The following is an 18,672-nucleotide window of genomic DNA, read 5'->3' as shown; positions in this document are numbered from 1 at the left end:
TTTGAAATTTGAACTCTCTTCACTTTCTCTGAAGACTGTGGAACTTAATATACATATTAAATTCAGGGAAACATTTATATCCATAATAAGCCCTCTACAATCATTTTCAAACACAGGCATTAGTAAATCAAAGAAGTCTAATTCAGAACCTAAACCCTGTATTGTTAAGCCCTATTGTTAAGTCTTGGATTACATTTTGGAACTAGCCTAGGGAGAAATTCCATGGACATAGAAAATGCTTTTTCCAGCGTGTCTTGTTAAAAATCTTCCTGAACCGGTAACCTGTACATTTAGGGAGGCTGTGAGAGACTAGAGGTATGATCCATGAGGCCTGGACTAGTTAAATGCTGGAATTATTACGGGGCAAATCAACAAAAGCATCCCAATTGCTCTAAGAAGGCGACGCCCCCAGGTGCTTTCAAACACGCTGTCCTCTGGGCATGCTCTGTTGTCGATGCAAATCTTTAAGCTGATGTTTTAATGTAATTGTGAGTTCCTGGGGGCTCCAGGCCTCCTCCATCTGTAACTGGGTTTCCTTTCCTCCTACAGAGCTTGCACTAGCACTCATTTATCTCAGAGTTCAAATCTCTCCCTGCCTTCTACTCAAAGCCTCAACATCAAGTCAGAACCTGTTTCTCCTCCTAGAGACCGTACCACCACCCCTTCGAGATACCCACAACACACGCGCCACGAGGCGGGGAGATCTCCTGTTGACAGCTTGAGCAGCTGTAGCAGTTCGTACGATGGCAGCGACCGAGAGGATCACCGGAACGAATTCCACTCCCCCATTGGACTCACCAGACCTTCGCCGGACGAAAGGGAAAGTCCCTCAGTCAAGCGCATGCGACTCTCTGAAGGATGGGCAACATGATCAGATTATTACTTAATAGTTTTTTTTTTTTCTTGCAGTGTGTGTGTGTGCTATACCTTAATGGGGAAGGGGGGTCGATATGCATTATATGTGCTGTGTGTGGAAAAAAAAAAGTCAGGTACTCTGTTTTGTAAAAGTACTTTTAAATTGCCTCAGTGATACAGTATAAAGATAAACAGAAATGCTGAGATAAGCTTAGCACTTGAGTTGTACAACAGAACACTTGTACAAAATAGATTTTAAGGCTAACTTCTTTTCACTGTTGTGCTCCTTTGCAAAATGTATGTTACAATAGATAGTGTCATGTTGCAGGTTCAACGTTATTTACATGTAAATAGACAAAAGGAAACATTTGCCAAAAGCGGCAGATCTTTACTGAAAGAGAGAGCAGCTGTTATGCAACATATAGAAAAGTGTATAGATGTCTTGGACAGACCCGGCAAAGGGTGGCCACGGTTAAATGTTAGGAACACATCAGGTCACCTAACACCCACCCCGAGATCGCTCACAAACCTGCAGGCACATCCTTGGTGTATGGCACTCATGAGAAAGGATCGACGACCATTAAAAGAGGACCATACCTATTTTTAAAAATGTGGAGTTTGAGGGCTAACGTATTTAATTAAATAAATAAATAAATCTGGGTCTGCATCTCTTATTAAATAAAAATATAAAAATATGTACATTACATTTTGCTTATTTTCATATAAAAGGTAAGACAGAGTTTGCAAAGCATTTGTGGCTTTTTGTAGTTTACCTAAGCCAAAATGTGTTTTTTTCCCCCTTGATAGCTTCGCTAATATTTTAAACAGTCCTGTAAAAAAACCAAAAAGGACTTTTTGTATAGAAAGCACTACCCTAAGCCATGAAGAACTCCATGCTTTGCTAACCAAGATAACTGTTTTCTCTTTGTAGAAGTTTTGTTTTTGAAATGTGTATTTCTAATTATATAAAATATTAAGAATCTTTTAAAAAATCTGTGAAATTAACATGCTTGTGTATAGCTTTCTAATATATATAATATTATGGTAATAGCAGAAGTTTTGTTATCTTAATAGCGGGAGGGGGGTATATTTGTGCAGTTGCACATTTGAGTAACTATTTTCTTTCTGTTTTCTTTTACTCTGCATACATTTTATAAGTTCAAGGTCAGCTGTCAAAAGGATAACCTGTGGGATTAGAACATATCACATTGCAACACCCTAAATTGTTTTTAACCCATTAGCAATCAATTGGGTCAACTGACATCCATTGTATATACTAATTAGTTTCTTTCATGCTATTTTTTTTGTTTTTGTTTTTGCATTTTTATCAAATGCAGGGCCCCTTTCTGATCTCACCATTTCACCAAGCATCTTGGAATTCAGTAAGTGCATACCCTAAACTTGCCCATATCCTAAATGATATGGTTGGTTTTCAGCCTAGAATTTGATAACGCTTTTAAGAAATATGCCCAGAAGAGAGAGCTGTGTTGGGGCACATGTCCCGCCAATATAGCCCTAGAAACAAGTGATATGGAGTTTACTCTATGCATGAGTTATAAATTCCCACAGAAGAAAAATGTGAAAGACTGGGTGCTAGATAAGAAGGAAGCAGGTAAAGGGATAGTTGCTTCGTCATCCGTTTTTAATTATTTTACCTGACCCTTAACAATCTTGTCAGCAATATAGGACTGTTGAACAATCCCGGTGTGTCAGGACCCCCAAATGTCACTTCTGCATAAAGCATGTATGTCATCTATTTTTTCTTCAATAAAGAGATTTAATAGCCATTTCAAGAAATCCCATTAAAGAACCTCTCTATGTCCCTTTTTTTTTAATTTTCAAAAAATAATGATGACTCTTGTCTAATATTCGTCTATAAGGGATTAATTTTCAGACCCTTTAAAAAGTGAGTGCCATAAAAGAAAGTTGATATATATTGTTTAAAAGAGATTTCAGTCTAGGAATGATTTTCTCTTGGAATGTGAAGATCTGTCGATTCATCTCCAGTCATACACATTGACATACACAGCAAAGAAGATAGACAGTAAGATTGACACTGCTATATCAGGTGTAGGACATTTCTTATCCAGTTTTTTCTTTTCCTTGCATAGTTGCTATGTGTTTCTCATTGCAAAAGGCTGCCGCTGGGTGGCAAAAGCCAAGAGACCTTACTAACTAGGCTATATTTTTCTTAACTTGATCTGAAATCCACAATTAGACCACAATGCACCTTTGTTTCTATCCATATAGGATGCTAGCCTGCCTTGTACTAACGTTTTATATACTAAATCAAACAAAAAAAATCAATCATTTCATATATCCCACTACTTCAGGTATCCATGGAACATGAAAGAAAAACATTTATGCAGAGGAAAAACAGAAAATCATCCCTGAACACACACACACACGTACACATCCACACATAGGGGGAAAAACAGAAAATTATTTTCCTCGCCATAAATTTGATCCCATTCTTACAACCCATCCTTATAAGTTGATATGTACAAAATATGCAAATGTCACAAATGTTCTTTGTCATTTCAAAACTCTTTATCAATAACTTACCAGTGGGTGGGAAAGGGTCATTATGTGAAAATATGAAAAAATAGCCATATTAATTCTTTACCTGCAATTTGCCTCAGCAAGAAAGAAAAAGTGATTTTCTAATGCTGAAGATAAAGTAAGCTAAAGTACCAGCAGAAGCCCTGGCTATTTATAGCAGTTCTGACAATAGTTTTATAAGAACATGAAAAGAACAGAATCACTTGAACATGGATGCCAGTCATCTCTTGTTCCCACTACTGAATTCATATAAAGTGGTGGCAAGGTAGCAAAGGGATAATCTGAGAATTTTTTGAAGATGATTTAATGAGAAGAAGCACAATTTTGATTGTGATGAGTCACTTTCTGTAAACAATCGCTGTCTATCTTTACCCTTATACCTTATCTGTAATTTACCATTTATTGTATTTGCAAAGCTAGTACGGTTTTGGGTTTTTATCATGGTAAATCCTTTGTATTCAGGAGTTTAGGGCAGAGCCCTGAGGGAGTGTTATTTTACATAACCCATCCTAGAGTAACATTTTAGGCAACATTCTTCATTGCAAGTAAAAGAACCATAAGTGGCATTTTACACAGCTTACAAGTATTGTTATATCTAATCCTATTTTAGAAGATTTTTTGGTAATATTAAGCTTAAATACTGGTAAAACTGATGCAATATACGCAAGCTGCACAACCTGTATGCATTGGTGCGTGGAAGGCTGTTCATTTCAACCTTTTTTAAAATTGTGTTTTTTAGTAAAATGGCTTATTTTTTCCCAAAGGTGGAATTTAGCATTTTGTAATGATGAATATAAAAATACCTATCATCCTCAGATCACTTTAAGGTTAACTAAGGTGAAAATTTTAAAAAGTTCCAATACACTTTTTAAACAAAATGTCTGCCCTCTCACACTTTTATGTATTTATTTTTCTTACATACCCATCTTCTAACTTAGAGATAGCATTTTTTGCCCCCTATATCCTTGTTTTTGTTTTTTACTCCAGAGAGTAAATGCTTTGTATTTCTTTCTTTAGAAAAAAAAAGATTTTTTTTTTTTTTTAAAGAAGAAGCCGCCACTTGAACCCCCAATAAATGCTGTTGCCTAAGCATGGCGTACTTCATCTGTTCCCGTTTGTGCCGTCTGCTGTGATGTCATCACTTATATGGCGTTAATTTCCTGCCACTACAGATCTTTTGAAGATGGATGGAATACTGGTGTCTGTTAGAATGCTTCAGACTACAAGATGTAATTAAAGGCTTTTCTTAATACGTTTTAACCAAAGATGTGGAGCAATCCAAGCCACATATCTTCTACATTAAATTTGTCCATTTTGGTTATTTTCATAATCGGGTATTGCATTTTGCCTTCCCTGTTCATACCTCAAATTGATCCATACCTCAGTTTAATTCAGAGAGGTCAGCTAAGAGACGGATTCTGTTGTGGTTTGAATGCATTACCAGTGTTCTCTTGGAGCGAAGCAGCCCTGGGTCACTGTAGGCATAGGACTTGGATTGCTTCAGATGGTTTGCTGTATCATTTTTCTTCTTTTTCTTTTTCTGGGGACTTGTTTCCATTAAATGACAGTAATTAAAATAGCTTGTAAATGAGGGCATACAAGCATTTGCAACAAATATTCAAATAGAGGCTCACAGCGGCATAAGCTGGACTTTGTCGCCACTAGATGACAAGATGTTATAACTAAGTTAAACCACATCTGTGTATCTCAAGGGACTTAATTCAGCTGTCTGTAGTGAATAAAAGTGGGGAATTTTCAAAAGTTTCTCCTGCTGGAAATAAGGTATAATTTGTATTTTGCAGACAATTCAGTAAAGTTACTGGCTTTCTTAGTGATGCAGTGTCTGTGGTGCATTTTTTTAATTAACGTTTTGCTGTTCAAATTTATTCCACTTTATCGTGTTTTTTTAAAGCAGCTTCTCCCACAAGCACAAGTGAGCTTTCTCGGTTTTCAACTCAAAATACTCAAAAAGAGGGGTATTTGTGTTTTGGGGGGAAGGGAGAGTGTGAATTGTTTCCCTGCTCTTGGGGTGATATATGTATCCAGCCAGTGTGGGAAGTTCAAGGTTCTTATCAAGTGGCCCAACTTTGTTATCAAAGCAGTTCCGTGAAGATCTCTGATAACTTGCTTGATTACACAGACTTTTCCAAAACTCATTGTGCAAGATATCCCCATGTTTAATATTTTTTAAACTAAAGTGTGTAAAAAGCACTTCCAGACTTATTTCTTTTTTCTTCATCAGAATAGTCTACTTAACCAAAAGAGGTTGAAAACATAGGCTTCTATCTAAATATTTGGGGAAATTAGTGAATTCATCCATTTTTAGAAACCATAAAATATATCCATTACCAAAATTTAATTACTGATATAATTTCTAAAGGAAATGTCCTTAGAAAGATCAACATAGAGACTAATTTAGGAACTGAAAAGGAAAATAAGGAGGCCCTGGCCAGCCGACTGGAGAACTGGACTTTTGCATTAGCAGTGACTCCTCCTCTGATGAAAAAAAGAATGCCTCCTGCAGAAACGCTGCATGTGGCTTCAGAATAGCAGTGCTTTTCTCTTTGTTCTCTTTATCCATTTTCAGCAAGCATTTATTAAGCAATTATTATGCGTATCTCGTGGTAGATTCTAGGATGAATCAAGATGTAGCTCTTGCTATTAATAAATGTATAACCTAATAGGAGATTAAAAGGCTAATAGGAAATAGGAAGTGTTTTCAGAGACATCTGCAAAGTGCTGGAAGGGAACCACTTTGGCCCTCTTTGGAACAGAGCTGAAGCCCCAAGAATAGGCACTTCGTAATCTGCCCAGCAGAAGCAGTCTTTGACTTGTCTTTGGAGGTGGGTAGGATGGAGAAAGGCCCAGAGGGATAAGGACAGGGCTGATTTGTGGGCACAAGACCTCTGCAGTCACACGTGGCCCTCCACTTAGCTTCATGTTCCGTTGTCACCATCTTGAAAATCTAATCTTTGAGCCTGTGGTTTTTGTTCCTTTGTTTGTTTTTGCGGTACGCGGGCCTCTCACTGTCGTGGCCTCTCCCGTTGCGGAGCACAGGCTCCGGACGCGCAGGCTCAGCGGCCATGGCTCACGGGCCCAGCCGCTCCGCGGTCTGCGCAGCCGAGAAACAAAACTTTTAAGTTTCTGGTGAGCGGGTGCAGAGATTCACTTATGTTGCAGCCACTCAAGAGAAGCCTTCTGTGTAAGTTTCCTTGCTTATTAAACCTGCCACCCACCAATCTGGAGTGGTCTGCCTCTTTCTTTGGTCTCTCCTTACCCTCCGTGTACAGAGGCCGGGAAGCTCCCAAGGCACAAGACTGCAAGAGTTGGTTGGGGTCTGATCATATAACAGCAATTTAAGAAGTCTGGGGTTTAAGGAATTAAGTGAAAGATTACAAGAGATGGAATTGTTAAAGTACAGCAAATGATGAGGTTTATGGTAGGAGTGATGATAGATAAGGAATTGTTTATAGTTTCAAGCTTAAATGCTTAGGATCATAGTAATGTTCAAATTGGATATGGAGAGGTCACTGCTTTGTCAGGAAGGTAATTAATTCAGTTTTCAGCCTGTGGAGGTTGAGTGATATCCAAGAAGAATGTGAGAATTTTCTAAGGAGAGACGAGCTCAGGATACCAGTCAATCTGAAGGTTTTGGATGTTTTGGAAGTTACTAACAGGGAGGAGCCGTGCCTTTGAAAAGCGTGTCAAGGGGAAGAAAGGTCAAAGGGAGAAGGGAGAAGAAGGCTTGGAAGGGAATGTTGCAGAGGGGAGACCTACAGAGGGAAAAGGACAAAGTCAGCAGGGAGCAGTGAGAAGGAAAACCGAAGAGTGCGGTCAAGGCATGGAGAGGTTTCAAGGAAGAGAAAAAAAGAAGCGTTCAACAGTGTGCAGTGCTCTATTGGGGTTCCAGAGGACGAAGATCAAAGAAGGGTGATATCTGAGAACTAGTTCAACAAAATGGTATGGGAGAGAGGAGAGACCACAGAAGTCCGTCTAAGAGATGTTGTGAAATTTCAGGCAGCGAGTATGAACTAATCTTTTAAAAGAAGAGAGCGGGGTGGGGGTGGGGGCTTCCCTGGTGGCGCAGTGGTTGAGAGTCCGCCTGCCGATGCAGGCGACACGGGTTCATGCCCCGGTCCGGGAAGATACCGCGTGCCGCGGAGCGGCTGGGCCCGTGAGCCATGGCCGCTGAGCCTGCGCGTCTGGAGCCTGTGCTCCACAACGGGAGAGGCCACAACAGTGAGAGGCCCGCGTACCGAATAAAAAAAAAAAAAAAAAAAGAAGAAGAAGAAGAAAGCGGCCACGAAGGGAAAGGTGTTAAAAGGCCGGGTAGAAATTGAACGTGTTTATGGGCTAGGGGAGACCCAAGGGGGCAGAACACAGACATGAACCATCCTAACCAAAGCCTAGAGGATTACACTTTGTGCTCCCTAAGTCCAATTTGGATGTGGTTATTTTATTTCAATGATGTTTGGGAGTCTGGATTAAATAGAGTTATTGAATTTGATAAAGGCAAACCACCCAGAACAGGGCATCTTGAGTTTTCATTTTGTGAACCAAGTCCTTTTTCCATTTTGTTTGCATATTTTACGGCATTTTTCCTACACATTCTCCTTACAGACAGACTTCTAAGCAAGATCCACTGATGAAAGTGGAAAGTCAAGTTCACTTCCCCACTGTGTGTCTCCCTTGAATTCCCACTATCTCTATTTCCAGAGAGCAAATGTCTCCATCACCCAAAATGAGGCTATTCCTTTAACCTCTCCTCTTCTAGGTACAGCCTCTTTCCTGGGGGACTTTTGCCTGAGAGTTATAGTTAGGAAAACAGGTAGGAAAATGTTCATAGTTTCTGGCCCTAAAGTGGTTTCTGGTTTTAGCAGCAACCTTGCCAGATCATCGGCCCCATCACACCCCCAATCTTGACCAGCTCCCACTTGAGGAAGAGCCTCCAGCCCCAAAGCACCCATCTCTAGCAGCCAACCTCTGCTCTAGGCCAAATAGACATGATAATCCCCTTTGAATCTGGTAACTGGCACAAGGGCCAGGCTGAAAGGGAGGAAACATGAACTACCAGTGGGGCAATTCCGCACTAAACTGAAAGTTGTCAAGAAAGCACTTTCCCCGAACTCTCCACAGCCAGAAATGCGAGGTCCAAGTCGGTTCCCTTGCCCCACCTTCCTCTCCACAAAGACAGCACCAGGGCCTGGACGTTGCAATGGCCAGGCAACCTGAGGAAAAAGAAATTGCAGCTGGTGCCTGAGTCAGGGTGAGACCCATTGTAATGGACGTTGAGTAGCTTCTCTGTGATGGGGTCGACTTTCATTTTCTAATTTTGCCTGCTCAGTGACCCTGGATGCAGTTTTTCCAGAGGTCATCTAGTCTCCTGGTTGAGAATCAGACCAGCTTTGCTCCTCACAAGCTAAGTAGCATTTCATTTGTCAAGTTATTTATTCTCTCTAAGCACCAGTTCTCTCATTTATGACTAACTCACGGGGTTGCTCCGAGGCCCAGTTAAGACCTTCATAGGTGCTAATCAGTGAATAGATCCTCACTCGCCCGAATAGTTACTCAAAATACATGCTACCATACTCTGTAAAATACCAGTAAGAAGAAGTCAACAAAATTCAGATTTCTCCCGTGATGATGACAATGTGCTCTTTTGTTTCTTGGGAATATCACATCCTCTCCCCAAAGACGATTTGGTACGCCCCTTTGCTGAGGGCCAAAGCACACACTCTACCTATGGAGAAAGCAGTGCTTTGCAGGTATTCATCCCCAAACTTCCCACTAGTGGTACCAAATATATCAACACACAGAGACTTTTCTACAAGTAATTGTTACAGAAAGAGAATTACCTACTTCAAGCATTTATTCCATGAATATTCCATATGGTACACTTGTTTCTCTTTACAAGAGCGTCTGCTTGGAAATGCAAACCTGTTTGTATGCAAAAGTTTGTATGTGTAGCATTTATGATTAAAATATTGGGAAGGTGCCCGTCCATAAAGGAGTGTTTAAATAAATTGTGGTACATCAACACATTGAATACAGTTATATGATCAGGCCACCCAAGATGGCTGTTCTCTTGCTCTGTACATCTCCTGCTGAAGCAGTCCCTGCTTCACCTACACCCGGCTCACCTGACATCAGTGAGTCAAGAAGGAAGATCATTCCCTCTTAACCATAGAGCCTACTCAGTAAATGCCTACGCACTTGCTCCCGGCCCCAGCCAGTGATCGTTCTAATCTTTAGATCCAAACATCTTCACCTTGACAGCTTATCAAAGGGGTGGTGAGGGGCCTACCCCTCTGCTAGTTTCCCTGGTAACCGATGAGTCCACCTGACATCAATTCCCCCTATAACTGGTAACCTCCTCCCTCCCTTCCGGAGCGAAGACTGCCCCATGTCCTGCCCGCCTGTGTGCCGCACGCACGGTGGGGTGTTGCTCCAGGACCTTGCTTCAGACATGTAAGGTCCCCCATCGTTAAACCACTGATTGCTCTTCGCTGACTCTGGGCTCTTTCCTAGGTCTTGTGGCTGGGCAACTACAGAGCTTGCAGGCCTGCGTGGTCCAGCCCAACAGCAGTAGTTCAAAAGAAACATAAAACAAACAAAACTCCTATGTACTGATATGGAAATTTTCCAGAATATATTGTTAGATTAAAAAAAGCAATCATAGAACAGTATATGGTATGCTGATTCCAGAGAAAAATGGGAGACGTAAACAATCAATGCTCTTATATTTGCAAAAAGAAATACTGGAAGTATATACAAGGAAAACAACAAAGTAGTTTCAAAGTGACGGCGGTTTGGGGGAAGGGGTGAGCAGGGTGGAAGCCAGACTTGACAACACAGACTTTTTAATATTGTTTTCATGTTTGAACTGTAGGATGTGTTACTTATATTCAAAAAGAGAAAGGTTTTAGTTTAGAAAAAAACTCTTTCCAAACAAAAGTAAGTGTCACACAGTGGATTTACAGAAAGCTCTCTGCTGACTGAAGAGGCCCTTGGAAAATTCCAGTGCATTTTCAATTTCAATTTTCAAAACCTCAGGACAGGTGAGCTTGCCTTGAGGCTTCTCCAGGTGCAGAAGCTTTCAACTGTCACCTTCAGCTGACCGGGAGGAAGCCTTAAGATTAGGAGTTTGCTTCTCTGTTGACTACACTAGCCAAACCAAAAGCCTTACTAAAGCAACAAGCTTCCCACAATTAAATCACAAATGTTATTTCCTAAGAATATTTGGGTTTTCTTTGCCATTTTCCCAGCCGCTTACCTGCATTTCTTTTTGACGGACTTCAGAATTCATCCCATAAGATTTAATTTTTTCTGCCTAATCAAGGATCTGTTTATCCGCTTGAGCCATCTAATTTTAAGACTGCAAAGTCGAGGGATCCTGACTGGATTTCTGTTGAACTTACAGCTGCCTGGCTCATGGTCATTGCAAGCTGCTCCCACAAGTGGCCAACACAACTCAACAGTATTAGAACACAGAAAACATGTCACCCTTGCTAACCTCTCTGTCCATACCATCAGCTGAAATGACGTGGAGAGTATACCACTTTCTGGTACTTCCTAATTCATCAGCTAAGTTACCAAGTACGAGTTGGAAGGCTAAAAATAATCTAACTTTTCCACCCCACTTTCCTGTCCTCCGAATTAAATATCTTGGTTTATGTTCTTTGCATGCACAAAGTTTTACCTTTAAAACATGTTAAAGAAATTATTTGGCCAAATCAAAAAACGTATTCTCTACCACAGAGTTCTACTAAGATAAAAGGATAATACTTTCAGCACCTCTCCTCCTAAGCTCTCCGTTAGTGCTTGTATTTTTCCTTTGAGTTCATTTATTAAGAAAAAAACTCAGAAAAATGGTTTATTTTTCCTCAGTCGGGCATCCTCTCCAGGATCCTTTTTAAAGGTACTGACAACAATACGAGAGCATATACAACAGCCCTTGAGAGCTCAACTACTTTGCTAAAGGCCAGTTTTCTTCCTGCCTTTAATAATGCATTTTGTAAAATCTGAGAATAGAAGAGAAAGCTACTGTGAAATATAGAATCAAGAAATATGAGACAGGATGCATTGAACTTCTGTATTTAGAAAATTATACACAACTAGTTATTATATAAACCAGAATGTAACCGATGTTGGTGCTAATTGTGATAATAATTATTTAAACATCACTCATTAAAATGTAAGCAAGGATTATATTGAATGAAAGACATTGAGCACAAAAGAGGTCATACTGTATAATTCTATTTATATGCAGACCAAGAACAGACAGAACTCATCTATGGTAATAGAAATCAGAGCAGTGGTTGACTGTGGGTGGGGGGACTGACTGGAAGGGGGGCACAAAGGGACTTTCTGGGGTGATTGGGACACTGTCAAAATTCACTTAATTGCACATTTAAAGTCTGTGTTTTCACTCCATGTAAATTTTACCTCAATTTAAAAAATGATTATGTGAAAAGAAATCTCATATTCAGAATATTATACACGAAGTATTGATAGTAGTGGGAGCTCTCACTCCATGGTGCTTCCTGTTGAGGTGTAGTAAGGCCTTACGTCAATGTACTAAGGCCTCCGTCATCCAGCCTCGATTCAAATCAAGGTAAGCTGCCCAAAATTATTCTTTCTCTTGCATACCTTGAACCTACTTTCCCACAATATTCGTTGACAAATGTTAACAATGTTCATAGATAAAGGGAGGTAAACTTCAACTCGGTCATGATCAAATGATCACAAATGCTAAAACTGAAGAGATAAATTAATATGATTATATTGAGACTGATGTAATATAACAATGCACATCAAATAAATTGACTACTTCAAGGATGGAGGCATTATGTAATCCAGAATATTAAATGACTGTTTTGCTATCGAGGGTTCCTATACCATATTCTTACCAAGTTTTGCTAAATATAACGTTGAACCTCAGAAAATAAAAGAATAAGAAAGCTAGAATAAAGACACAGACCTACTAGAGAGTGGACTTGAGGATATAGGGAGGGGGAAGTGTGAGCTGTGACAAAGTGAGAGAGTGGCATGGACATATATACACTACCAAACGTAAAATAGATAGCTAGTGGGAACCAGCCGCATAGCACAGGGAGATCAGCTCTGTGCTTTGTGACCACCTAGAGGGGTGGGATAGATAGGGAGGGTGGGAGGGAGATGCAAGAGGGAGGAGATATGGGGATATATGTGTATGTATAGCTGATTCACTTTGTTATAAAGCAGAAACTAACACACAATTGTAAAGCAATTATACTCCAATAAAGATGTTTTTTAAAAAAAAAGAAAGCTAGAATGTTTAATCTTCTGTCTCTAAACCATCCAAAAAGAGACTTCATTTGTTTTTCTCCTGGGGAAACTATTTGAAGCTGCAATATGTGTAGAACCCAAAGTGATAGTCAGTGCAACCAGTAATATTAAACCACTTTCCTATAAAATTGACCATGCATCTACCCATCCCTTGAGGGTTAAATACAGGAAAACACAAATGAAAGTAAAAGGCCCAGGTGCATTTTGAGGTGCCCTTAGTGAAATTAAGTGCAAGGCCTATCTGCTTAAGTACTCTGGAGCTACCAGTAGGAGGACATTGCGTTCTTCTCTTAATTAGTAAGAAAAAAAGATCCCAAACCATAAAAACATAAAATATTTTTCAAGAAGTATTGGGACTTTGTTTTTGTGCATTTAATCAAATACATGTATATAACCGATTAACATTTGGTACTTACACACACACATGCCTGCACATACACACACATATGCACATACATAAATAATGTGTATGTAGTTCATGAACACGAACCAGATTGATACAATAAAAGAGCAGATGGGCTTCCCTGGTGGTGCAGTGGTTGAGAGTCCGCCTGCCGATGCACGGGACGCAGGTTCGTGCCCCGGTCCGGGAAGATCCCACATGCCGCGGAGCGGTAGGCCTGTGAGCCATGGCTGCTGAGCCTGTGCGTCCGGAGCCTGTGTTCCGCAACGGGAGACGCCACAACAGTGAGAGGCCCGCGTATCGCAAAAAAAATAAATAAATAAACCCCAACAAACTAACAACATTGTAAACCAACTATACTCCAATAAAAATTTAAAAAAAAAAAAGAAAAGAAAGGAAGGAAATCCTCATTCTACAAAGTAGGTATTTGGGCCTAAAGTATAAGGTCACTAACTCCTCTATTTTTCCTGGGTAACATCAAAGAGTGATTCTTGTATTACCTCCCAGTGTTTCTTCACACTGAAGAAAAGGATGTAAAGATACACATGTGTTAAAAAGGTGAGCAGGCAAGGAAGTGTCCCACAGAAATACAAAACCACCAACACTCATTTTATTATAAACTATCATATAGATTTAAATAGTCTCCAGTCTTGGTCTAGTGCTATTTTATTATGTAATAAGTAATATCTTAAGTCCTTAGGAATAAGATATAATTTATTATGGATTAAGAAACATCTTAAATCCTTATGGTCTCACTTACAGCGTTGTGGACATTGGTAAAGCAGCAGCACGATAGTGTCAAAAGATTACAAACGTTGAAGCAAGTGAATCTGAATACCCTCTTGGTCAACTATGAGCTGCGGGGAAATTTGTTTAACGTATCTGGGTTGTTGCCTCATCTGTAAATAGAAATAATAAGATTTACATTTAGAGATATTGTAAGGATTTGAAACATTTTGAAAATTTAGGATTCTACTCTGACCATTCCCGGGTATGATACTTCTTTCTTTTTCCTGACAGTGACCGTAAGCCGACCTAACCAATATGTATTCCAGGTGGCAAGCTAGCCAAAACAGGGCTTCATCAGTTCTGTTCACTGTGGCATCCTAAGCAGCTAGAATGATACCTGGCGTAGAATTAACTTTCAACAAATATTTATTGAATTAAGAAATATATGGTATGAGTAATATAAAGTATTACATAACTTTTGAGTTCTTTCAGTTGGTTAAAAATAGCTTAATACGCTGATACATTCGGATCTAGTTTATTCATTTTTACTTCTAATACTATATTCCTAGTGAGAATAAACCATAGTTTTTCATTTCTTCTATTGATGGACAGATAGTTTGCATGTAATAACATGGAAAAAATCTAAACAGTTTTTTGAAAAAAAGCAAATTTTTAGATATAAATATGTAGTAGAAGAATTTTTTTAATGCACAGGAGAAACACATACTAACTTCTGGATAGTGGTTATCTCTGGAAAGAAAGAATAGAAAAGGGATTAGAAGGTTGAGGGATAGCTAATTTATAATGTTTTATTTCTTTTCTTTTTTTATAATTTATTTATTTATTTTTGGGTGTGTTGGATCTTCGTTTCTGTGCGTGGGCTTTCTCTAGTTGTGGCTAGCGGGGGCCACTCTTCATCGCGGTGCGCGGGCCTCTCACTGTCACGGCCTCTCTTGTTGCGGAGCACAGGCTCCAGACGCGCAGGCTCAGTAGTTGTGGCTCACGGGCCTAGTCGCTCTGCAGCATGTGGGATCTTCCCAGACCAGGGATCGAACACATGTCCCCTGCATTGGCAGGCAGATTCTCAACCACGGCACCACCAGGGAAGCCCTATTTCTTTTCTTAAAAAAGAGAGACTAAGCAAAAAATAAGATTTTTCAGGGACTTCCCTGGTGGCACAGTGGTTAAGAAACTGCCTGCCAATGCAGGAGACAGGTCCCACATGCCGCGGAGCAGCTAAGCCCATGCTCTACAACTACTGAGCCTGCGCTCTAGAGCCTGTGTGCCACAACTACTGAAGCCTGCACGCCTAGAGCCCGTGCTCCGCTACAAGAGAAAAATAAATAAAATAAAAATAAATTTATATATTTAAAAAATCTTTCAGGGCTTCCCTGGTGGCGCAGTGGTTGAGAGTCTGCCTGCTAATGCAGGGGATACGGGTTCAAGCCCTGGTCGGGGAGGACCCCACATGCCGCGGAGCGACTAGGCCCGTGAACCACAACTACTGAGCCTGCGCGTCTGGAGCCTGTGCTCCACAACAAGAGAGGCCGCAATAGTGAGAGGCCCATGCACCGCGATGAAGAGTGGCCCCCACTTGCCACAACTAGAGAAAGCCCTCGCACAGAAACGAAGACCCAACACAGCAAAAATAAATAAATTAATTAATAAGCTCCTACCCCCAACATCTTCTTTAAAAAAAAAAAATCTTTCAAATGTGGTTGGTGGTAATAAAGATTTCTGTTATTTCGTTTGTTTTTTTTTTTTGGTCGCATTGGGTCTTCGTTGCTGCGCTCAGGCATTCTCTAGTTGTGATGAGCGGGACTACTCTTCCTTGCCATGCGTGGGCTTTTCACTGCAGTGGCTTCTCTTGTGCAGAGTGCGGGCTCTAGGCACGTGGGCTCAGTAGTTGTGACTCACTGGCTCTAGAGCACAGGCTCAGTAGTTGTGACACACGGCTTAGTTGCTCCGCGGCATGTGGGATCTTCCCTGACCAGGGATCGAACCCCTGCATTGGGAGGTGGAGTCTTAACCACTGTGCCACCAGGGAAGCCCCCCTGTTTGCATTTTTTAACATTTGAAATATTTTATTCTCAAAAATTTTTAAATACATAATTTTAAAAATATGATGATATCTTCTGACTTTAACAAGCTGTTTGAAACATAAGGACATAAGCTCAATCAAAGAAGAGTACACTAACATAATATTTTCATTTACGCTCAAAACAAATGATTTCTAATACAACAGTGCTTATTTTTATCTGTGTGAAAATAAAATTAAATTGAAATTTTTGAGGAGAAATATTATCACATTTCCCATTTTATTTGTAGTCCTATAATCTTACAGATATGTTAGTGTCATTTCTCATATCCATTATTTGAGTAGCTAGTAATGTCTCATTCCTGGTTAATTTATGCAGAATTTCCAAATAAACTTAATCATACACAGCTATTTAAGGATTACATAGCTTTGCAAGAGATGGTCACTCCATTCATAATAATGAATAATTCCATGGAAACACATTCTTCCTTTCTAACACTTTACACATAATCCAAATCATTTAATTATCAGGAGTTGTATTTTACTTACAGATCCAGTCTCCTGTATGTTGCATCTTATTTTACGCAGACCCCTTGGGGGATTTTCTGAGAGAATTCTAGCTAATTTAATAATGTATGTCTGCCATACTAGCAATAAGTCATATCTATAAGCAGAAAGAAGCCAGAGCTCTTTAAGGTGGCTAAAAAAAGTAGTCAAAGCAAGTTAGAATATTCAATAATCTTAAGTTGAAAAACCAGATATTATCTAGATAACTTATAATTTGTTCACTATTATGACACATCAACATGAAGTTTAAGTAGGAATAGGAGAAAGAAGCAATTGCATGTCATCATGTGCTCATTTGCATTTTTTCCTACAGGTCAGTATTCTCTAATGGCAAATTTTATGGATTTTGCAATAGTGGACTGATGAATTTCATATTCTTGCATTACAAAATACATCTATTCATGAAATAGAGCCAACATAATGAAGAGTTTTACAAAGTTCTCAGGTAACTGAGTATGTAATTTCATTCAGACTTTGACCATGAATTTTTTTCTTTATTGAGGAAGATGATGACTCGAACAAGAAATCATAGTCTTTTCAGTCATTTGGGATCAAAGGACATGACTGAGAGATGGCTGGGATGCTCTCTTTGTTTTTCTCTTCGCTAAACAAATAGATTTTAAATCCTGGGTACAGAACACCGGTAGCAGAGGTGCTTTGGCAAATAAAATAATTTTTCTAAAGTATAGCCCTTGTTGTCAAGGCAGTTTGAACATCCTGGCTGGTTACTCCCATCCTCCGCCAACTTAACCAAGTTGTTTATATGATGGCAGTAATACTAACGCATGGGTTATACCATAAGCAATATCATCAAAGCGGATCTCTAGGTAAAGACAAGATATATACTACAAAGTAAGAAAGGAAACATAACTACAAAGTGAAGACTTTTTTTTTTTTTTTGGCTGTGTTGGGTCTTCATTGCTGCGTGAGGGCTTTCTCTAGATGTGGCAAGCAGGGGCTTCTCTTGTTGTGGAGCTCGGGCTCTAGGTGTGCAGGCTTCAGTAGTTGCAGCAGGCGGGCTTAGTAGTTGCAGCACGCGGGCCCTAGATTGTGCAGGCTTCAGTAGTTGGGGCATGCGGGATCTAGAGCGCAGGCTCAGTAGTTGTGGTACATGGGCCTAGCTGGGATCCCATGGCATGTGGGATCTTCCCAGACCAAGAATCAAACCCCTGCACTGGCAGGCGGATTCCCAACCACTGCACCACCAGGGAAGTCCCCAAAGTCAAGACTTTTTAGTGTCCAAAATACTACAAGTTATTTTCTTTTACTTCAATTAAATAACATTTTTTTCCCAAAACAAGGGCATCAGATTAAGGAAAAGATACCTGCTGTATATTAATGACTGTATTGTTGTCTCTTATGTTTAGATTTGTGTTTATATATCTTTTCTATCTGGTTATTTCCAGTTTTCCTTTTTCAATTCAGCATGCTGGAATTGAGTTTTAAATTGTGATGGCAATGATTTAAGGGTTTGTGAAACACTGCATTTCTAGGATGACAAATTTTTCTGTTGTTTCTACTTTACGTAGAAAAATTAATTTGCCATGTGGAGGCATAGAAGTTATTTTAACCCAGCTTAGAATGTGAATCCCTTTGGGTATACCTAGTGTATGTTTCTCTCATTCAGCGCCTGGGTGAACAGCCGGAGGTTCTTTTCTTCTTCAGAAATGTCAGAAGGATGAGGGGCAGGCTGGGCATTGTGACTCTATTCTGCGTTGATGTAATATTGAGTCCCGAAGCTTCGTGTTTCTGAAAGCTCCATAACAATGTGGAACGTCATCCTGTGTTTTCCTCTGCCTGTATTTCTGTCTGTATGTGCACACATGCATGTGTGTGGTGACACAGATAACTGTTTGGATAGGTCTTGGAGTGAAAACCCTCACTTTACAGTCTTTGTATCACTAATCTTGCAGCTGCTTCTCTTCCTTGTTTAAGAAAATTGTATCTTATCTAAAGACACCATCGAGCTCATGTAGCAGCACTGCAGTTACATCTCTGACCAAAATGACAAGACTCAACAATGAGCCAGAATACGGGCTTAATGAATTAAAAATGTGGCAGGCAAGAGCCTGGTAATCTGAAAACTGAGACAGTATTTTTTTAATGTAGGAAACCAATTGGAGATGTCCATAAACGATGTGTCATCACAGCATTGGTCCCAGAAAGGAGTACTGAAAAGCATAGCTTTGTT

At 39.9% G+C, this 18,672-nt stretch overlaps 1 protein-coding gene across 8 annotated transcripts in view; it reads left to right on the top strand.

Annotated features, from left to right (window-relative positions):
* Positions 1 to 5,252, top strand: part of MEF2C (myocyte enhancer factor 2C) — a 155,099-nt gene extending 149,847 nt beyond the window's left edge. For 7 of the 8 annotated variants that reach the window (XM_079916164.1, XM_079916163.1, XM_079916165.1 and 4 more), the window contains one exon: positions 550 to 5,252. In XM_079916164.1, coding sequence (XP_079772290.1) covers positions 550 to 871 — 322 coding nt within the window. In that variant the 3' untranslated portion in view covers positions 872 to 5,252. The remainder of the gene's footprint in view (positions 1 to 549) is intronic. The other variant, XM_079916167.1, reaches the window with a different exon arrangement.
* Positions 5,253 to 18,672: the final 13,420 nt, after the last annotated feature.

Source organism: Stenella coeruleoalba, assembly GCF_951394435.1.
Source record: "Stenella coeruleoalba genome assembly, chromosome: 3".
Taxonomy (NCBI): domain Eukaryota; kingdom Metazoa; phylum Chordata; class Mammalia; order Artiodactyla; family Delphinidae; genus Stenella; species Stenella coeruleoalba.
The sequence above is the reverse complement of the archived record's forward strand: the minus strand, read 5'-3'. Positions and strand labels throughout refer to the sequence as shown.